This window comes from Leptonychotes weddellii, chromosome 1 (assembly GCF_054177405.1).
Source record: "Leptonychotes weddellii isolate Sample4059 chromosome 1, ASM5417740v2, whole genome shotgun sequence".
Lineage (NCBI taxonomy): Eukaryota > Metazoa > Chordata > Mammalia > Carnivora > Phocidae > Leptonychotes > Leptonychotes weddellii.
This window is the reverse complement of record NC_138369.1, coordinates 10,750,266-10,764,755: the sequence shown is the minus strand read 5'-3', so window position 1 is coordinate 10,764,755 and position 14,490 is coordinate 10,750,266. Positions and strand designations below refer to the sequence as shown.

The window sequence follows — 14,490 nt, the reverse complement described above, 5'->3', positions numbered from 1 at the left end:
GATCCAGAGACGGGGCCTGGGGAATGTCAGAGCGGGTGGGGGTCATGTGGGGACTTGTGGAGGGAGACTGGGAGAAGGGGAGCTGGGTTCGAACCCGCTGTCCTGCAGCAAAGCCATGTGCCTGTTACTACCTCTTTCCAAGCCTCAGTTTCCCCACCTGGTAAAGGGTTAAGGGTTTGTAGTTTTGGGGCAGCCCTTGGTGGCTTCAGGCCTCATATTCTCCATATAGAAAATGGGCAGAGGGGTATTGGAAACACTGCACGGGATCTGAGCAGCCCCTTGGCAAACTCCGTGCCTCGGTGACCCTCTCACAATGGAGGACACTTCCCTTTCTGACTTCCGCATTTCACTCTTCAGCCAAGTTGTCAACCCAACAAGCTGCCCTAATTGTGGTCGTGTTGACAGAGGGATGTGGCTAAGATCCGGGTTCTGGGACCCACGGGGGCCACTCCCAAAGGGAGGGAGCAGAGAGTTGCGGCCAGCTCAGTGCCTCAGTTTCCCCATTTGTCCCGGTAGGGGCATCATGGAGAGGTCCAGCGGCGAGGCGGAGTCGGTGCGCCCTCTGCCCCCTCCCCGCCGGGCCCCGCCCCCGCGGCTGTCCAGAAAAGGTCCCGCGCAGCCTGCGCTGGGTTCAGCCTCCACGCGATCTTGGCGATGCAGGGACCCCCCGCGCCCGCCCCGGCCCCCGGGTCCAGCTCCCCTCGGGGCTCCCCGCGCGGCTCCCCCGGGCTCTTCAGGAAACTCCTGGTGAACCAGAGCATCCGCCTGCAGCGGCGCTTCACTGTGGCCCATCCGCTGTGGTGAGGCGAGACGGAGGGCCTGGCGGGGGTCACCAGAACAGCTAGGCTGGAGGTGGGAAGGGCAAAGTCAGGGACAGCTGGAGCCGGGTCGGGAATCAGGGTAGGGACGCTCTGCGCCTCCCTCTCTTTCTCGATATCTCTCTCCCCCTGCCCTATCTCCCTCTCTTGTACTTGGAGACTCTGTCTTTCTCTATCTCTGTCTCTCCCTCCACCCGCTGCCTGTACAAAGGCCCGAGGGACCAGCGTCTGTCCCTTTCCAGCTGTGTGGCCCAGAGCAGGACGGGCTGAGGCTCACGTCTCCTCCTGACCCTAGCCTGCTGAACGCCCTGCGAGGGAGGGGAGGAGGAATGACTCCTCCCCTTGTTCTCGCTCCCCAGTCAGTCCCGGAGCCAACACCGAGATGGCCCGGGGGCCAAACACCAAGCCTTCGGTGTCTACAGGGGAAGACCTGATTTGACGGGGGGCCTTCGAAGCAGGGTGTTCGCAGTGTAAGAGGGCGAGTTGCGTGTCCCACGCAGAAAGCGGATCTGCGCTGAGCGCAGGTTCCTCGCAGCCGCACTCGGTTGCGTCCTAGGAAGACTCCATCCACCGTTCTGGGTTCTAATCCCGACCCCTTCAGGAAGCTGTGACCTCGTGGGGCGCGGGGGCGAGGCTGGGGTCGGAGGTGGGGCTTGTGGGCGCCGACTGTGTCTGGCACCTTGCTCTGGATTCGTGCCACATTAGCACTCACTTGATAATTTGGCACCTGCCGGCTCAGGGACTGAAGGTCCCTTCACCAAGGTCACACGGCCAGTGACAGCTGGCTGGGTGGAGGCAGTCGTGACCGTGGTCCTTGATGGCGCCCTTTCAGTCCGGGAGGGGTGGGGTGTCCCAGGTCCCGGAGAGCGCCACCAGCGCACTAGACGCCTGCGAAGAGGGGTCCCTGCGGAGGGTTCCGGAGAGAGCTCAGGGGCGTCGAGGGAGAGCCCTCGGTCCCAGAAGGTGAGGCTGGAGGAGGGTGGGTCCCTCTGAGGCCCCCTTGCCTCAGTTTATCTATCCAACCGATGGACAGACGCACGGTTCCCACAGTCCAGGCGACCTCGCCCCGAGCCGCCCGCGTCATGGAACCACGGTCTGACCCCACCGCTCCCGGCTAAGTTTAGAGCAGAAAGAAAAACAGCTTTTCTCGCGGCGCGAAAATCCCCGCCCAGCCCTTAACCCTCCGCACCCATTACTTGGATTCTAATCCAGCACCCTGTTGCCTCTCCTGGCCTCAGTTTCCCTATTGATCCATGGGTTTGCTCTTCCAGAAACTTGGGGGAGAGGCAAGGGAGGGGTAGGGGGTAGCCACTCCCAAGGCTCCCCTTCCGAGGGCAGGTTTGGGTATCCGCCGCCGCTGGCCCTCCTGAGTGTCTCTTTGCTAGCCTCCGAGCCCCCGGCCTGGGCAGGATAGGGTTAAGAGGCACCCGCCCCCCAGGGTGACGTCACGAAGCGGGGGCTCGGAAGCCCCAGCTGTCTGGGGATTCTCTTGGAAGCGCCGAATTCGGAAAGGCCGAGAGCCGCCGGACATAGCCGACTACGTCCGAACATACCCGAGTGAGGCCGGACTAGGCCGAAAGTGCGCGACTCGGGCCGAGGGCCACCCGGGCTTGTTCGTAAACCTAGCGCAGCCGGATTTAGGCGAACGTGCCCGTATGCCTCCGAACCTGCCTGAGCGGGGTCGGACGTAGCCGAATCTTACCGAATTCGCGCGACTCAAGTCCCGGGGCCAGATTGGTTCCAGTGGGAAGGGCTCTGCGGTGCAGATGTGGAGATGGAGGAATGAGGGGCACAGGATCCCTGGGTAGGGGTGCCGACTGTGGGGCAGGTGGACAAACTGGAGGCTACTTCTGCCCAACCCACCGAGGCCCTATCTGGTCCAGAACCTATCTGGAGCAGGCCCAAACATGTGTGATCAGACCCAAATCGGGTCAAACGTGGCTATACGTGACGGAGCCGGACCGAATCCAGCCGAACTGGACAGAATCCCGTCGAATCCCCCACCCCCACTGCGGTCTGAGCCGAATCCCCCGCTCAGAGTCTTCTGGCAGATGCTGATCCCGCCGGGTGGACTGGGATGGGGTCACTTGGCAGGGGACCAGGTGGACACTGGCCCTTGGCCAGGAGCCCTGTGTCTTGGGAGGTCCCCGGTGTCTTCCTGGCTTCGCCTCTCCTGCCTATCCCCTTCTCCCTTCTCAAAAGCCCATGACCCCCACACAGGCAGCCCCTCTCTCTCCTACTAACTCCTCTCCTGAACTTCTATTTCCCCCCGGCCCCTCCCACTTTTTCTCTGATCTGTAATCCCAAAGGATAGGGGTGTAGTCCCCCTTACCCAGTCCGGGTGTGGCCTGACAGAGACACAGGGCTGAGAGCTGGGAGGGGGTGTTGGGGATTATTGCAACAAGGGGCACTGGGGAGAGGATGGTGCTGCGGAGGAGTGGGGAAACTTAGGACACGGGCAAGTGAGCTGGGGGCATGGTCGACAAGGTTGGGGCAGGGCCATATGGAATGAGCCTGGGGCCTGGGAGCTGGGGGTGAGGACAGGTGATCGGAACGAGGACAAAGCTGGCTGGGGGAGCCTTGGAGCATGTCAGATCCAAGCTGGACCCAGGCTCCCTCTAGAAAGGAAAGCCCAGGAAGTTGTTTGCTGTCCCGATTAATTTATCATGCGACATAGACCTTAGTTTACTGCTTAGTACGGGTACACAGCGGCAGTCCGCTCGTGCTCTGTGGTTACTCCCTAAAAGCGCCATCGGGGAAGGAGTATATACCATGCCCATATTAGAGACCAGGTGGGTTGATGTCCAAAGAAAGGCCAAAACCTACCCATGGTCACACAACCACATGGGGACAGATCTGAAACTCATGTCCCGGGGTCCAGATTGGTCCCAGTGGGAAGGGCTCTGGGGTACAGATGTGGAGACAGAAGAATGAGGAGCACAGGTCCCCTGGGTAGGGGTGCGACTGTGGGGCAGGTGGACAAACTGGAGGCTACTTCTGTCCAACCCATCGAAGCCCCAGGGAGGATGTGGGCCACAGCCAGGCATCCACATGCTGGGACCCGAGGCTCTGACCAAGCCTAATCTGCCTTCAGCTTTGACCTGGAAAATGGATTCTCATGTGGGAGAAGCACCCTGGACCCTCAGGCTGGGCCTGGCCTTGGTCAGGTCAGCCAGGCCCCTGCTCAGCACAGCCAGAGGCGAGAGTCCTTCCTGTACCGCTCCGACAGTGACTACGAACTCTCCCCCAAGGCCATGTCCCGGAACTCCTCTGTGGCTAGCGATCTGTGAGTCCAAGGCTGGTGGGATGACACCTCCCTGTTCTTCCCTCCTTTCTTAATTCCTCCATTCAGCACACCTCCTTCAAGTGGTCATTTGAACTGGGCTTTGAGGTTTAAGTAGGTGTTTTCCAGACAGCTCACTTATGCGGTTGAGCATGCGGAGAATGATACCCGGTAACTCTCTGTGCTTGAACTGAGGCTGGGGTTGGGTGACAATCCGGAGACATTAAGTCCAATTAGCAGCAACAGAACAAACACCTCGATTTGAGATTCCTGGTAGCCATAATGAAAAAAGAAATACAATAATTTCCACCCTGCCTCTATTAAGATCTCTGCCGCCCCTCGTTCCCTATTTGTGAGATGGGGAAGAGACAGGTGAGGGGAGCTCGGGGAGCAAAAGGACACCCAAAGGAGGAGTCACGAGGGGAGGACGCGCTCAGGTGAGGACATAGTATGGATAAAAGCTGCAAGATGGGAACCAGCGTGAGGTCTTCTCCTGGCCGCCCTTCCTGATGTCCCATCTCCCCGCAGACACGGAGAAGACATGATTGTGACGCCCTTTGCCCAGGTGGGTGCCCACACTTTGCCCCTCCTCCCGTGAGCCAAGCAGGCAGATCCGACCCCTGCTTTCCAACGCTGATCACGCCCCTTCCGACAGGTCCTAGCCAGTCTGAGGACAGTTCGGAGCAACGTCGCAGCCCTTGCCCACCTGCAACGACGCGGGGCAGCCAAGTACGCAGAGGGCGGGGCGGGGGCGGGGCCTGGCGGAGCGAGGTGGGGCCGACAAGCGCAGGCATCGGGGCGGGGCCTGCGGGAGAGACAGGCTGGGCTGGCGGAGGGGGCGGGACCAGGCCTGGAGGGGCGGGGCCTGAAGACAAGGTGGGCCAGGCTGAGGCAGGGCCCGACCCGAAAGAATACCGCCCGCACCTCGCCGGGAAGGGGTGGGGTATGCTGGGTGGGAGCGGGGCCTGGGAGACTTGAAGGCAGGGCTGTATGAGTGACGGAGGCCATCCCTACCGCAGGCAGGCATCAGTCGAGAACCCCCTAATTGGCAGTCAGCCCCCTCCACCTACAGGTAACGTGCCTGCTCCTCCTCCCTCCTCCCACTGCTGGACAGCTGTGAACTTCCTCTCCATGGTGACATACTCCGCCCATGAGTCCTTAGGCTTTGCTAATTGTAATCCCCAAAACACCCTTGGGGATGGAGTCTTCCACGCCCATATTACAGATGGAGAGGCCGAGGCCCAGGGAGGGCAGAGACCTGCTCATGGTCACACAGCTACTTAGGAACAGATCTATCACTCAGATCCTGGGGTCCTTAATGACCTTATTGGGAAGGGCTCCAGGGTCCAGATGCAGAGATAGAGGCATGAGGGGCGCAGGGTCCCCCAGGGGGGTTGAGGCAGCCCCTGACCAGCTTGGCCCCCAGAGGACACTGGGCAGAAGCTGGCTTTGGAGACACTGGACGAGCTGGACTGGTGTCTGGATCAGCTGGAGACACTGCAGACACGGCACTCAGTGGGGGAAATGGCCTCCAACAAGGTGAGGAGGACCAGATAGCCGAGATCATTTGCTTCTGCCCACAGTGCCCCCATCATCACTGCCCTCACCTTCCCCTGCAGTTCAAGCGGATGCTGAACCGGGAGTTAACTCACCTGTCCGAAACCAGCCGCTCTGGGAACCAGGTGTCCGAGTACATCTCGCAAACATTCCTGGGTGAGCTGTGGTGGGTCACTGCTTGGGCAACATCTTAGAGGTAGAAAGAAGGAAGAAAAAGAAAGTCTTGTATTATAGACCTCGATCTGGGGAAGACAGAGTCAGACATGGACACCTCCAACCCCAGGGGTCAGAGATGGACCACAGGGAAGAACAGAGGGAACTTTCAGGAGGAGGAGGACATTAAAGCTAGAGTTCTGAAGCATGTGTAGAAGTTTTCCAAGGGGGACATGGAGTGAACATGGAGACAGCTAGGTCTCCAGCTTGGGAGATGGAAAGGACATTTGGCTGTTTGGGGAAAAATACTGAACCCCACGTACCCAAGGGCAATGTCAAACAGAAGGGTCCCTGAGATCAGCCATGAACAGAGAAGAAGGGTAGTAGCTACAGGCCAGATAGGGACTTTACTCCAAGCTTACTTTGATATAGGTAAAAAGGAAATAGGTTGGTCCTGAGGCTTGGCAAGATCCAGGACCTGAGGCTAGGCAGGATGACCCCAGCAGTTCTGAATCAGTTTCCCTGAGCCCCACCCTGCTCCGTCTACAGACCAGCAGACTGAGATGGAGTTGCCCAGGGTGACCCCCATGGAGACCCCAAGGCCCATGTCCCAGATCAGCAGCCTGCGTGGGGTCCCCCACAGTGCCAGCCTCTCTGCAGCCACCGTCCCACGCTTTGGGGTCCAGACTGACCAGGAGGGGCAGCTGGCCAAGGTGGGTCCCCAACTGGAATCCTGAGACTTGAGTTTGAATTGTGGCTCTGCTTGGATGCTCTATCTTGGGCCTCAGTTTGCCCGCTTGTATACTGGGTAGGTGGGGCTCATTGTAGGACCTGGGGCCTGGTGGGGGGTGTCAAGGGTCCAGGGCCTGAGGAAGGTGAGCTGGAGTTAAGCTCCAGTTCTGCACATTCTAGGAACTGGAAGACACCAACAAGTGGGGGCTTGATGTGTTCAAGGTGGCAGAACTAAGTGGGAACCGGCCCCTCACAACCATCATATTCAGCATCTTTCAGGTACCTACCTGCCCTCACAGGGCGACTGGAGTTTCTTTCCTTCACATCTTCCTACCCCAAGACCTCCAGGGACACTCATTTTCAAATCCTCCCTGATACCCCTGAATGGCATAATTTAAGCTGCATATTGAAGGATGGATTTTTCATGTTGAAAAATTCATTGTCAACAAGCCTCAGCCCTGAGCCTGGCCCTGAAGAGACCCAGTCTTGGAGGGAACAACTGGACAAAGATAACCCCAGCCTTGTGAGGTCAGGGATAGACCAGACGGGAAGGACAGGGACCAAGGGAATTCAGAGGGAGAGATGGGAGGGCATCCTGGAAGAGGGGGCATTTGAGGCATGGATAGGAGTTCAGAAGGAGGGAAGGCGTAGTGACTGGAGGCCTGTGATGGACCAGGAACGGGACCTGCTCAAGACATTTCAGATCCCAGCGGACACACTTGTCACCTACCTTCTGACGCTGGAGAGTCACTATCATGCCGATGTGGCCTACCACAACAGCCTACACGCCGCTGATGTGGCTCAGTCCACGCATGTGCTGCTGGCCACACCTGCCCTCGAGGTACTACCCTAAGGCTAGAGGCAGCCAGGGTGGGTGCAGGGGGCAGAGAGCCCACCCCTTACCTCTCGTGCCTCGCGCCTGCTCAGGCCGTTTTCACAGACCTGGAAATCCTGGCTGCCATCTTTGCAAGCGCCATCCATGATGTGGACCATCCTGGGGTCTCCAACCAGTTTCTCATTAACACCAGTGAGTTGGGGGCGGGGCCCTGCCTCCACCTGTCAGTCATGTGATCATCTCGGGCCCACCCACTCCTATTCTGAGCCTAGTTTCCCTGTTTGTGAAAGGGCCGAGACCATCCCTCCCTTAGGTGCTCAGAGCGGTTCCAGGTACACAGTAGGTGCTCAATAAATGAGAAAATAACAACTGTGGCAGAACTGCCCTGGGCCACAAAGATTTTAAAGCTCAGAGTCCTTTGACGTTTCTGAAGAACTCAGTCAAATAATTATTGGGTGCCTTCTGTATACATCCTTGGAGAGCTGGGGACAGGAGTGGAGCCTTCTTACTCAACGATCCCAGAGTCTAATAAGATGACAACTCAGTTGTTCAGTCAAGCAGCACTCAGTATGCACTGTCTCCTGCCATGCCAAGGCCTCAAGGAGTCCCCTGTTTCGAGAGGCAGAGCTGAACACAGATGCCCCAGCCCTGCAGTCAGGGCAGGGCTAGGGGGAAAGACAGAATTTTAGAAGGCTTCATGGAGTAGAAGGCATTAGAGGTGGGGCCTCCACGGATGAGTAGGAGTTTGCCGAGGGCTTGCGAAACCTGCCTTTGGGTGGAGTGGGCAGGTGCACAGGTCTTGAGGCTCTCTGCCTCCCCCGCAGACTCAGAGCTTGCACTTATGTACAATGATGCCTCTGTGCTGGAGAACCACCACCTGGCCGTGGGCTTCAAGTTGCTGCAGGCAGAGAACTGTGACATCTTCCAGAACCTCAGCACCAAGCAGAGGCTGAGTCTGCGCAGGATGGTCATCGACATGGTGAGGCCACAGCTAGGAATGGGACGGGGTGATCTTGGCCTGGCTGAGGGTTCATTTGGACCTGGCCATGTCTCTACTCTGAACCTGAGCTTCCTCCTCTGTAAAATGGGGTAATGACCATCCAAGCCCTGGGCGAGAGTCACCAGAATTAAGTCCTGGCTGCACTTCACACACTGTTTCTGGGGTTTCAGGTACAATTTTTTTGAAACCTAAGTCTGCCCATTTGATATTTTTCAGATCGGAACACAACATTAAGTTTTGGGGTCTTGTGCCTCAATTTATTAATTTTATTATTATTATTATTTTAATTAAGCAGCCTCCACACCCAACATGGGGCTTGAACTCATGGCCTGAGATCAAGAGTCACATGCTCTACCAGCTGAGCCAGCCAGGCGCCCCTCATTCATTAATGTAACAAGCATTTATTGGACACTTATTGTGTGCTTTCCCTGTGCCAATGACCGGTAGAGTTCTGGCCTTTATAAGACTCATGGTCGGGCGCCTGGGTGGCTCAGACGGTTAAGCGTCTGCCTTCGGCTCAGGTCATGATCCCAGGGTCCTGGGATCGAGTCCCGCATCGGGCTCCCTGGGAGCCTGCTTCTCCCTCTGCTTCTCTCTCTCTCTCTCTGTCTCTCATGAATAAATAAATAAAACCTTTAAAAAAAAAAAAAGACTCATGGTCTGTGAGGGAGATGGACCCATAGGCAGAGCCATAATGAGAGACCTGAAGACAGAGCCGGGGTGGGGGGGGATACTCAAGGTGGAGGAGGGCTTCCCAGGAGGGAACACTGAAGTCAGTGGGGCCTGCAGGGTGTGGAGGGCCATGAGGTGGGGGAGGAGTGTTCCCAGCAGAGGGAACAGCATGTGGGGATAGCTCAGAGGAAACCAAGGCTCTGAGTGAAGAACAATTAAGTTTGGTGAGGTGGAGTTGGGCCTTGGGCAAGAGGTACCCCCAGTGGGTGCATCACTGAGGCAGATGGGAGGTTTGGGGAGAATTTTTGAGATTTTTATCTGATTCTCAAAGAAGCCCATGGGCTACATGTGGATCACTCCTGGGCTGGCTCTGCATGGGTCCAGTTAAGTTGATTTTTTTTTTCCAGCTGACTTTTAAACAGCTGTGCTCAGAGCTGAACTTCCTTCCAAATGGCTGAAAACAGCCCTTTTGGCCACGTGGTGGCCACAGGGGAACGGTTGGGGAGCGCCAAGGCAGGTCCTTCCTGACTTTAGATCCACCTGCGGCTCCCATGGCCCTCTGGATAAATCCCCTACTCTTCCCTGAGACCCACTGCAATCCTCACCCTCCATTACTACTGCACTCACTCACTCCAGCCTCAACTGCTTCCTCTATGTTCCTCAGCTCATCCAGCCCCAGGGCCTTTGCACAGGCCGTACCCTCTGCTGGGCCTCACCACTGCCATCAGGCACAGCTCACCTCAGTCCCCAGTTTACTCTCCCTCCCCTTTGCCCTGGTCCCATATGTGGGATGCGCCCCAAGAACCCAACAACCTTGGAGAAGGGACCATTGACTCAGTTCCCCCTTGTGAACTGGGTTTGCAGTGAATCTTGTTACAGCCCCCCATTTCACAGATGAGGAAACTGAGGTTCAGGAGACTTAGGGTCAGAGTGGGTGTGGTGTCTGGAAGGTGGGGAGTGAGGGATGGGACAGGTGCAGTCCTCATACTTGTCATCCTCTCTTGTCTGCCCCCCAGGTCCTGGCCACAGACATGTCCAAACACATGAACCTTCTGGCTGACCTCAAGACGATGGTGGAGACCAAGAAGGTGACAAGCCTTGGAGTCCTGCTGTTGGACAACTACTCCGACCGCATCCAGGTGTGTGGCCGGGAGGGCCCCGGGCCCCCCCGCCGCCGTGTCCATGGCTCTCATTTCGCTTTATTTCTGAAGCACCGACTGTGCATCAAACTTGAAGAAACAGAGGCACCTAGAATCCCACGCCTATGCCTTAGCCATTCTTTCCCCGGCCTCAGCTTCCCCCCCGTAAGATGGGTGTGTTCATGGCGCCAGCCTCTTGGGGATGCTACCAGGCCTGAGAGTGGCCTGGCCAGAGCCCTCCTGAGCCGTGGTCTCTCCAGGTCTTGCAGAACCTGGTGCACTGTGCGGACCTCAGCAACCCTACCAAGCCACTGGAGCTGTACCGTCGGTGGACGGACCGCATCATGGCCGAGTTCTTCCAGCAGGGCGACCAGGAGCGGGAATCAGGCCTGGATATCAGCCCCATGTGCGATAAGCACACCGCCTCAGTGGAGAAGTCCCAGGTCTGAGGGCCCCTGGGCTGAGCCACCAGCAGACACGGGGGATAGGGAAGGGAAACAGCGGGTGAGCCGACCCCAGGAGTCCTGGCTTGACCACAGCTGACCAGGGAAGGGGAGTGGCCTCAGGGTGAGGTCTGCACTGGGCTGGGTGGCGTCAGGCCTGGGACGCATTCTCTCTGGGCTTCAGGGAGAGGGATCTGCCCTGGTGGAGTTGGGAAATGTCTGTTTTGGGTGATGTGGGGGTCCCTGAAGGGGAACACATCCATCCAGCCCTCAGGGGTCAGGGCTGGGATAGAAGGAAAGATTTAGTGGTTGGGGGGTGTCCAGAAGGGGCCGGGGAGAGTCCCTAGAGGAGGAGTTGTTTGAAGAGTGTTTTGAAGGATGAGTAGGAGTCGGGAAATGGCATTCCAGACAGAGGGAACAAGCTGGGCAAAGGCCTGGAGGCTGGACTAGGTCTAGATTCCATGGTGACTCACACTGCACAGCTCCCCCCCCCATATCAACCGGCAGGTGGGTTTCATTGACTACATTGTGCACCCGCTGTGGGAGACGTGGGCTGATCTGGTGCACCCAGACGCACAGGACCTGCTGGACACGCTGGAGGACAACCGTGAGTGGTACCAGAGCAAGATCCCCCGCAGTCCTGTGGATCTCACCAGCCCCGAGCAGGGGGGCCCTGACCGATTCCACTTTGAGCTGACTCTGGAGGAGGCGGAAGAAGAGGAGGAGGAGGAGGAAGGAGCTTTGGACACGGAGGTCTCGGAGTCACCTGACACTGAGCTTCTGGCCCCTGAAGCCAGCCCTGACCCTGGGGCCCTACTCCTGGACAACCAGAGGACTGGGGGCAAGCCCTGTGTGGACCACGAGGCCAATGTGGTGGCTGAGCCCTTTGGTACCTAATGGCTCCTGGCAGATGGATGGACCTTCCAGAAAGAGGTCCCAGGTGGCCCTTGCCTTGCCTCCCCCCCCCCTCCCCATTGAGGGAGACAACCAAGCTTCTAGTTATAGGCAGACCTTGGGGCCAAATTGGAGGCACTTGGCTGGGGTCCAGTCTGACCGCGGGCTTTGCCGAGAGAGCTCTCTGAGGGGCTGGGCTGGGAGCAACCTCTTCCAGCGCCCTTGGGATCTCCCTCCTGGGCTTCCACCCCCGGTGTGGAAAGAGGGTGTCCGCCAGGCTCCTTGTCCACCTTCTGCAGTGGTCATTCTGGAGGCACATCCATCATTTTATCTTTCCACTCTTGATCACGTATTTATTGGGCACCTACTGTATGCCAGGCTTACACCTGCTGTGTGCTTCTAGGGTAGCCCCGCACAAGGGGGTGGCAAATCAGTCCCAGGAGACCTACCCCCCTCAGGTGCCTCCCCTTCATCTGCCACGCAGCTCCATGCAAGAGAATGGAAACTTGAATGGGAGAATTTTTAGCACCAAAGCTTTGTCCAGACCCGAGTCTGGCTCAGGAGCTCCGGTGGGGAGCAGTAAGGGGCAGGAAAGACAGGGTTCTGTGTCGGGAACTGTCTCTGAAGACTGACTGAGCTTGTGGCTGCCTGTGCACCAGTTCCGGCTTTAAGTCACTGTAGTTTCTGTCTTGGGGTCTCTGGGTTCTGTTCTCCCTAGCCCCAGGGCTCCCTGCTGGGTCCTCCCCCCACTTTCTCCCTCTTATAGAACAGCAACAAAGCACAGCGTTCTTCCCCCTCCCCCGACGGCAGGTGTCTGTTTCTGAGGCTGCCTCCAGACTCCCGATAGGGGGAAGGATGCCTCTGAGGCTTTCTTCCAAGTCATAGCTCCTTCTGGGCCTCAGTTTCTCCTCTATGGCCTGATCTTAGTACTTGGGTAAATTGTGGTTGGAGGGTGGTGTCTGTGACCTTTCCAAAAAATCTTAGAAATGTGGGGGCATTGAACGTGTCTCTGGGGTTAAATAAACCCTATTACCCCAAATTAATGCCATGCCCACCTCAGGGATGGGGAAACGGAGTTGCAAATGGGTCGTGGTGCCTGCTCGAGGCTCTGCAGCTGGGAGCAGGACGTTAGGCAGCGGCGCCCCCTGGCGGACGGAGGCACGGAGGGGAGGCGGGGTGAACCCCGGGATTCTCCTTGCCTTTCCCGCTGTTTCTCAGGCTCCTGGCCTGGTCGGGCTGGCGCTGAAGGGGCCTGCCTTGCCCGAAGCAAAAGAGGCGTCTCTGCTTACGTATCACGTTCTGTTCCCGCCTCCAGCAGCCTCAGTATCTCCCCCACCCGCCCGTCCTTCTGTGCCTGGAGAATTATAACAAGACCCAAGTCATCGAGCAGCACCCCCCACCCCCCACCCCGCTTCAAGAACAGCTGGCTTCATTCCTGAATAATTCCATTGATAATTCCATTCCACTGATAATTCATTATCATCACAAGTAATGATCAAATTCCACAAAAGGACAATTAAAATTCATCTGGGTCATGAACTTAGTGCATTTCCTTCCGGACTTTTAAAAAGCAAAGATTTAGGGGCGCCTGGGTGGCTCAGTCGGTTAAGCGTGGGACTCTTGACTTTGGTTCAGGTCATGATCTCAGGGTCCTGGGATAGAGCCCCGCATCGGGCTCATCCTCAGTATGGAGTTGGCTTGACATTCTCTCTCTCCCTCTGCCTCTGCCCCGCCTCCCCGTGTTCATTCGCTCTCTCTCTCTCAAAATAAATAATAAAAGCTTAAAAAAAAAGTAAAAGGCAGAGATTTAGGGATTTTTATTTGTAATTTTTTTCTCCCTCCCCCTTTAGTTATAAGTAATATGTACTTACTGTAGAGAATTTGGAAATAATGTAAACAAATACAAAAGAAAATAAAATTCTGCTATAACCTCCCTGTAGATCATCTGCCTTCAGCATTTCACCTTATTTCCCTGTTTCTTTCTCCACAGATTTATAAGAACATATGTGCCCCTTCAATCTGGGCCACAGGCATCTCTCCGTCTCCCTCTTACTGACTGCACTCCACCCATGCTGGCTTTCCATACCCCAAGATGTGGCCCCACCTCAGGGCCTTTGCACATACTGTGCCTACCACCTGGATTGCTCCTCCTCCACCCTCATCCTCACCCGTTGGGTCTCAGCTCAGCATCTGCTCCCCTGCAAAGTCCTCCCAGACCCGCCCCCCACCCCCCCCCAGGCTGGCACTGGTGGAAGTTCTCGGAGATTCTTTGATTCATGTCTACCACCCTCTCCACACCCTGATCCCCATAGGTCTGGGCCAGATCCACCATACCATCCTTGGTATCCCCTAGAGATGGATATTGACAACTTCAAGTCTCTTAACCTCTCTGAGCTTTTATTGTTTCATAGGTAAAATGGGCTCTTTGTGAGGATCACATAATTGCCACAGGTAGCATTTGAGAAGAGTGTGTCCTGAGCCAGGCATGGAGCTGCCTTGCTGTCCCCCCTTTCTGGAGCATTGTTCCCTCACCTCTCCCTCTGGCCAGCTCCTTCTCCTTCAGGCTCCTGCTCAATGTCACTTCTTGAGGGAGATCTGCCCTAACCTCCCGGGACAAAGTCACCCTCTCTCTGATCATTCATTCATATATATCATGCCATCACAGGGCACTTACTATGTCCACAGGTCTAGGTGCTGGGGACACCAGTCCCTGTCTCTCAGAGCTCTCAGATGGCTAATGGATAAATAAGTCAAATAATTCTTTCTTTCTTTTCTTTCTTTCTTCCTTTTCTTTTTCTTTCTTTTCTTTTTCTTTCTTTCTCTTTCTTTCTTTCTTTTTCTTCCTTCCTTCCTTCCTTTCTTTCTTCTTTTTCTTTCTTTCTTTTTTTTTAAGTAGGCTCCACATCCAACATGGAGGCCAATGAGAGGCTTGAACTCATGACCCTGAGATCAAGACTTGAGCTG

General features: G+C 56.6%; 1 protein-coding gene across 3 annotated transcripts; it reads left to right on the top strand.

The window, feature by feature from the left end:
• Nucleotides 1-357: 357 nt before the first annotated feature.
• Nucleotides 358-13,465, top strand: PDE4C (phosphodiesterase 4C). Of its 3 annotated transcripts, XM_081815522.1 has the most exons (16): nucleotides 665-800; nucleotides 3,913-4,104; nucleotides 4,427-4,538; nucleotides 4,630-4,666; nucleotides 4,757-4,830; nucleotides 5,121-5,173; nucleotides 5,528-5,640; nucleotides 5,721-5,814; nucleotides 6,361-6,524; nucleotides 6,724-6,822; nucleotides 7,220-7,384; nucleotides 7,471-7,570; nucleotides 8,203-8,357; nucleotides 10,067-10,189; nucleotides 10,450-10,632; nucleotides 11,140-13,465. In XM_081815522.1, exons 2-16 carry the CDS (start codon nucleotides 3,927-3,929, stop codon nucleotides 11,527-11,529), a joined length of 2,040 nt encoding a protein of 679 aa, XP_081671648.1. In that variant the 5' UTR covers nucleotides 665-800; nucleotides 3,913-3,926; the 3' UTR covers nucleotides 11,530-13,465. The 3 variants fall into 3 exon arrangements, with proteins under 3 accessions (XP_030872967.2, XP_081671648.1, XP_081671646.1); XM_031017107.2 differs by lacking the exon at nucleotides 4,427-4,538 and having other exon boundaries at nucleotides 358-800; XM_081815520.1 differs by lacking the exons at nucleotides 665-800; nucleotides 4,427-4,538 and adding an exon at nucleotides 827-1,781.
• The last annotated feature ends 1,025 nt before the right edge of the window (nucleotides 13,466-14,490 follow it).

Bases quoted from the DNA above. Each gene is read 5' to 3' on its own strand.
- PDE4C (XM_031017107.2), top strand. From the start codon at position 655: ATGCAGGGACCCCCCGCGCCCGCCCCGGCCCCCGGGTCCAGCTCCCCT. The intron at 5,815-6,360 runs GTGAGCTGTGGT...CTCCGTCTACAG, and splicing joins CATCTCGCAAACATTCCTGG to ACCAGCAGACTGAGATGGAG. The intron at 10,633-11,139 runs GTCTGAGGGCCC...ATCAACCGGCAG, and splicing joins CCTCAGTGGAGAAGTCCCAG to GTGGGTTTCATTGACTACAT.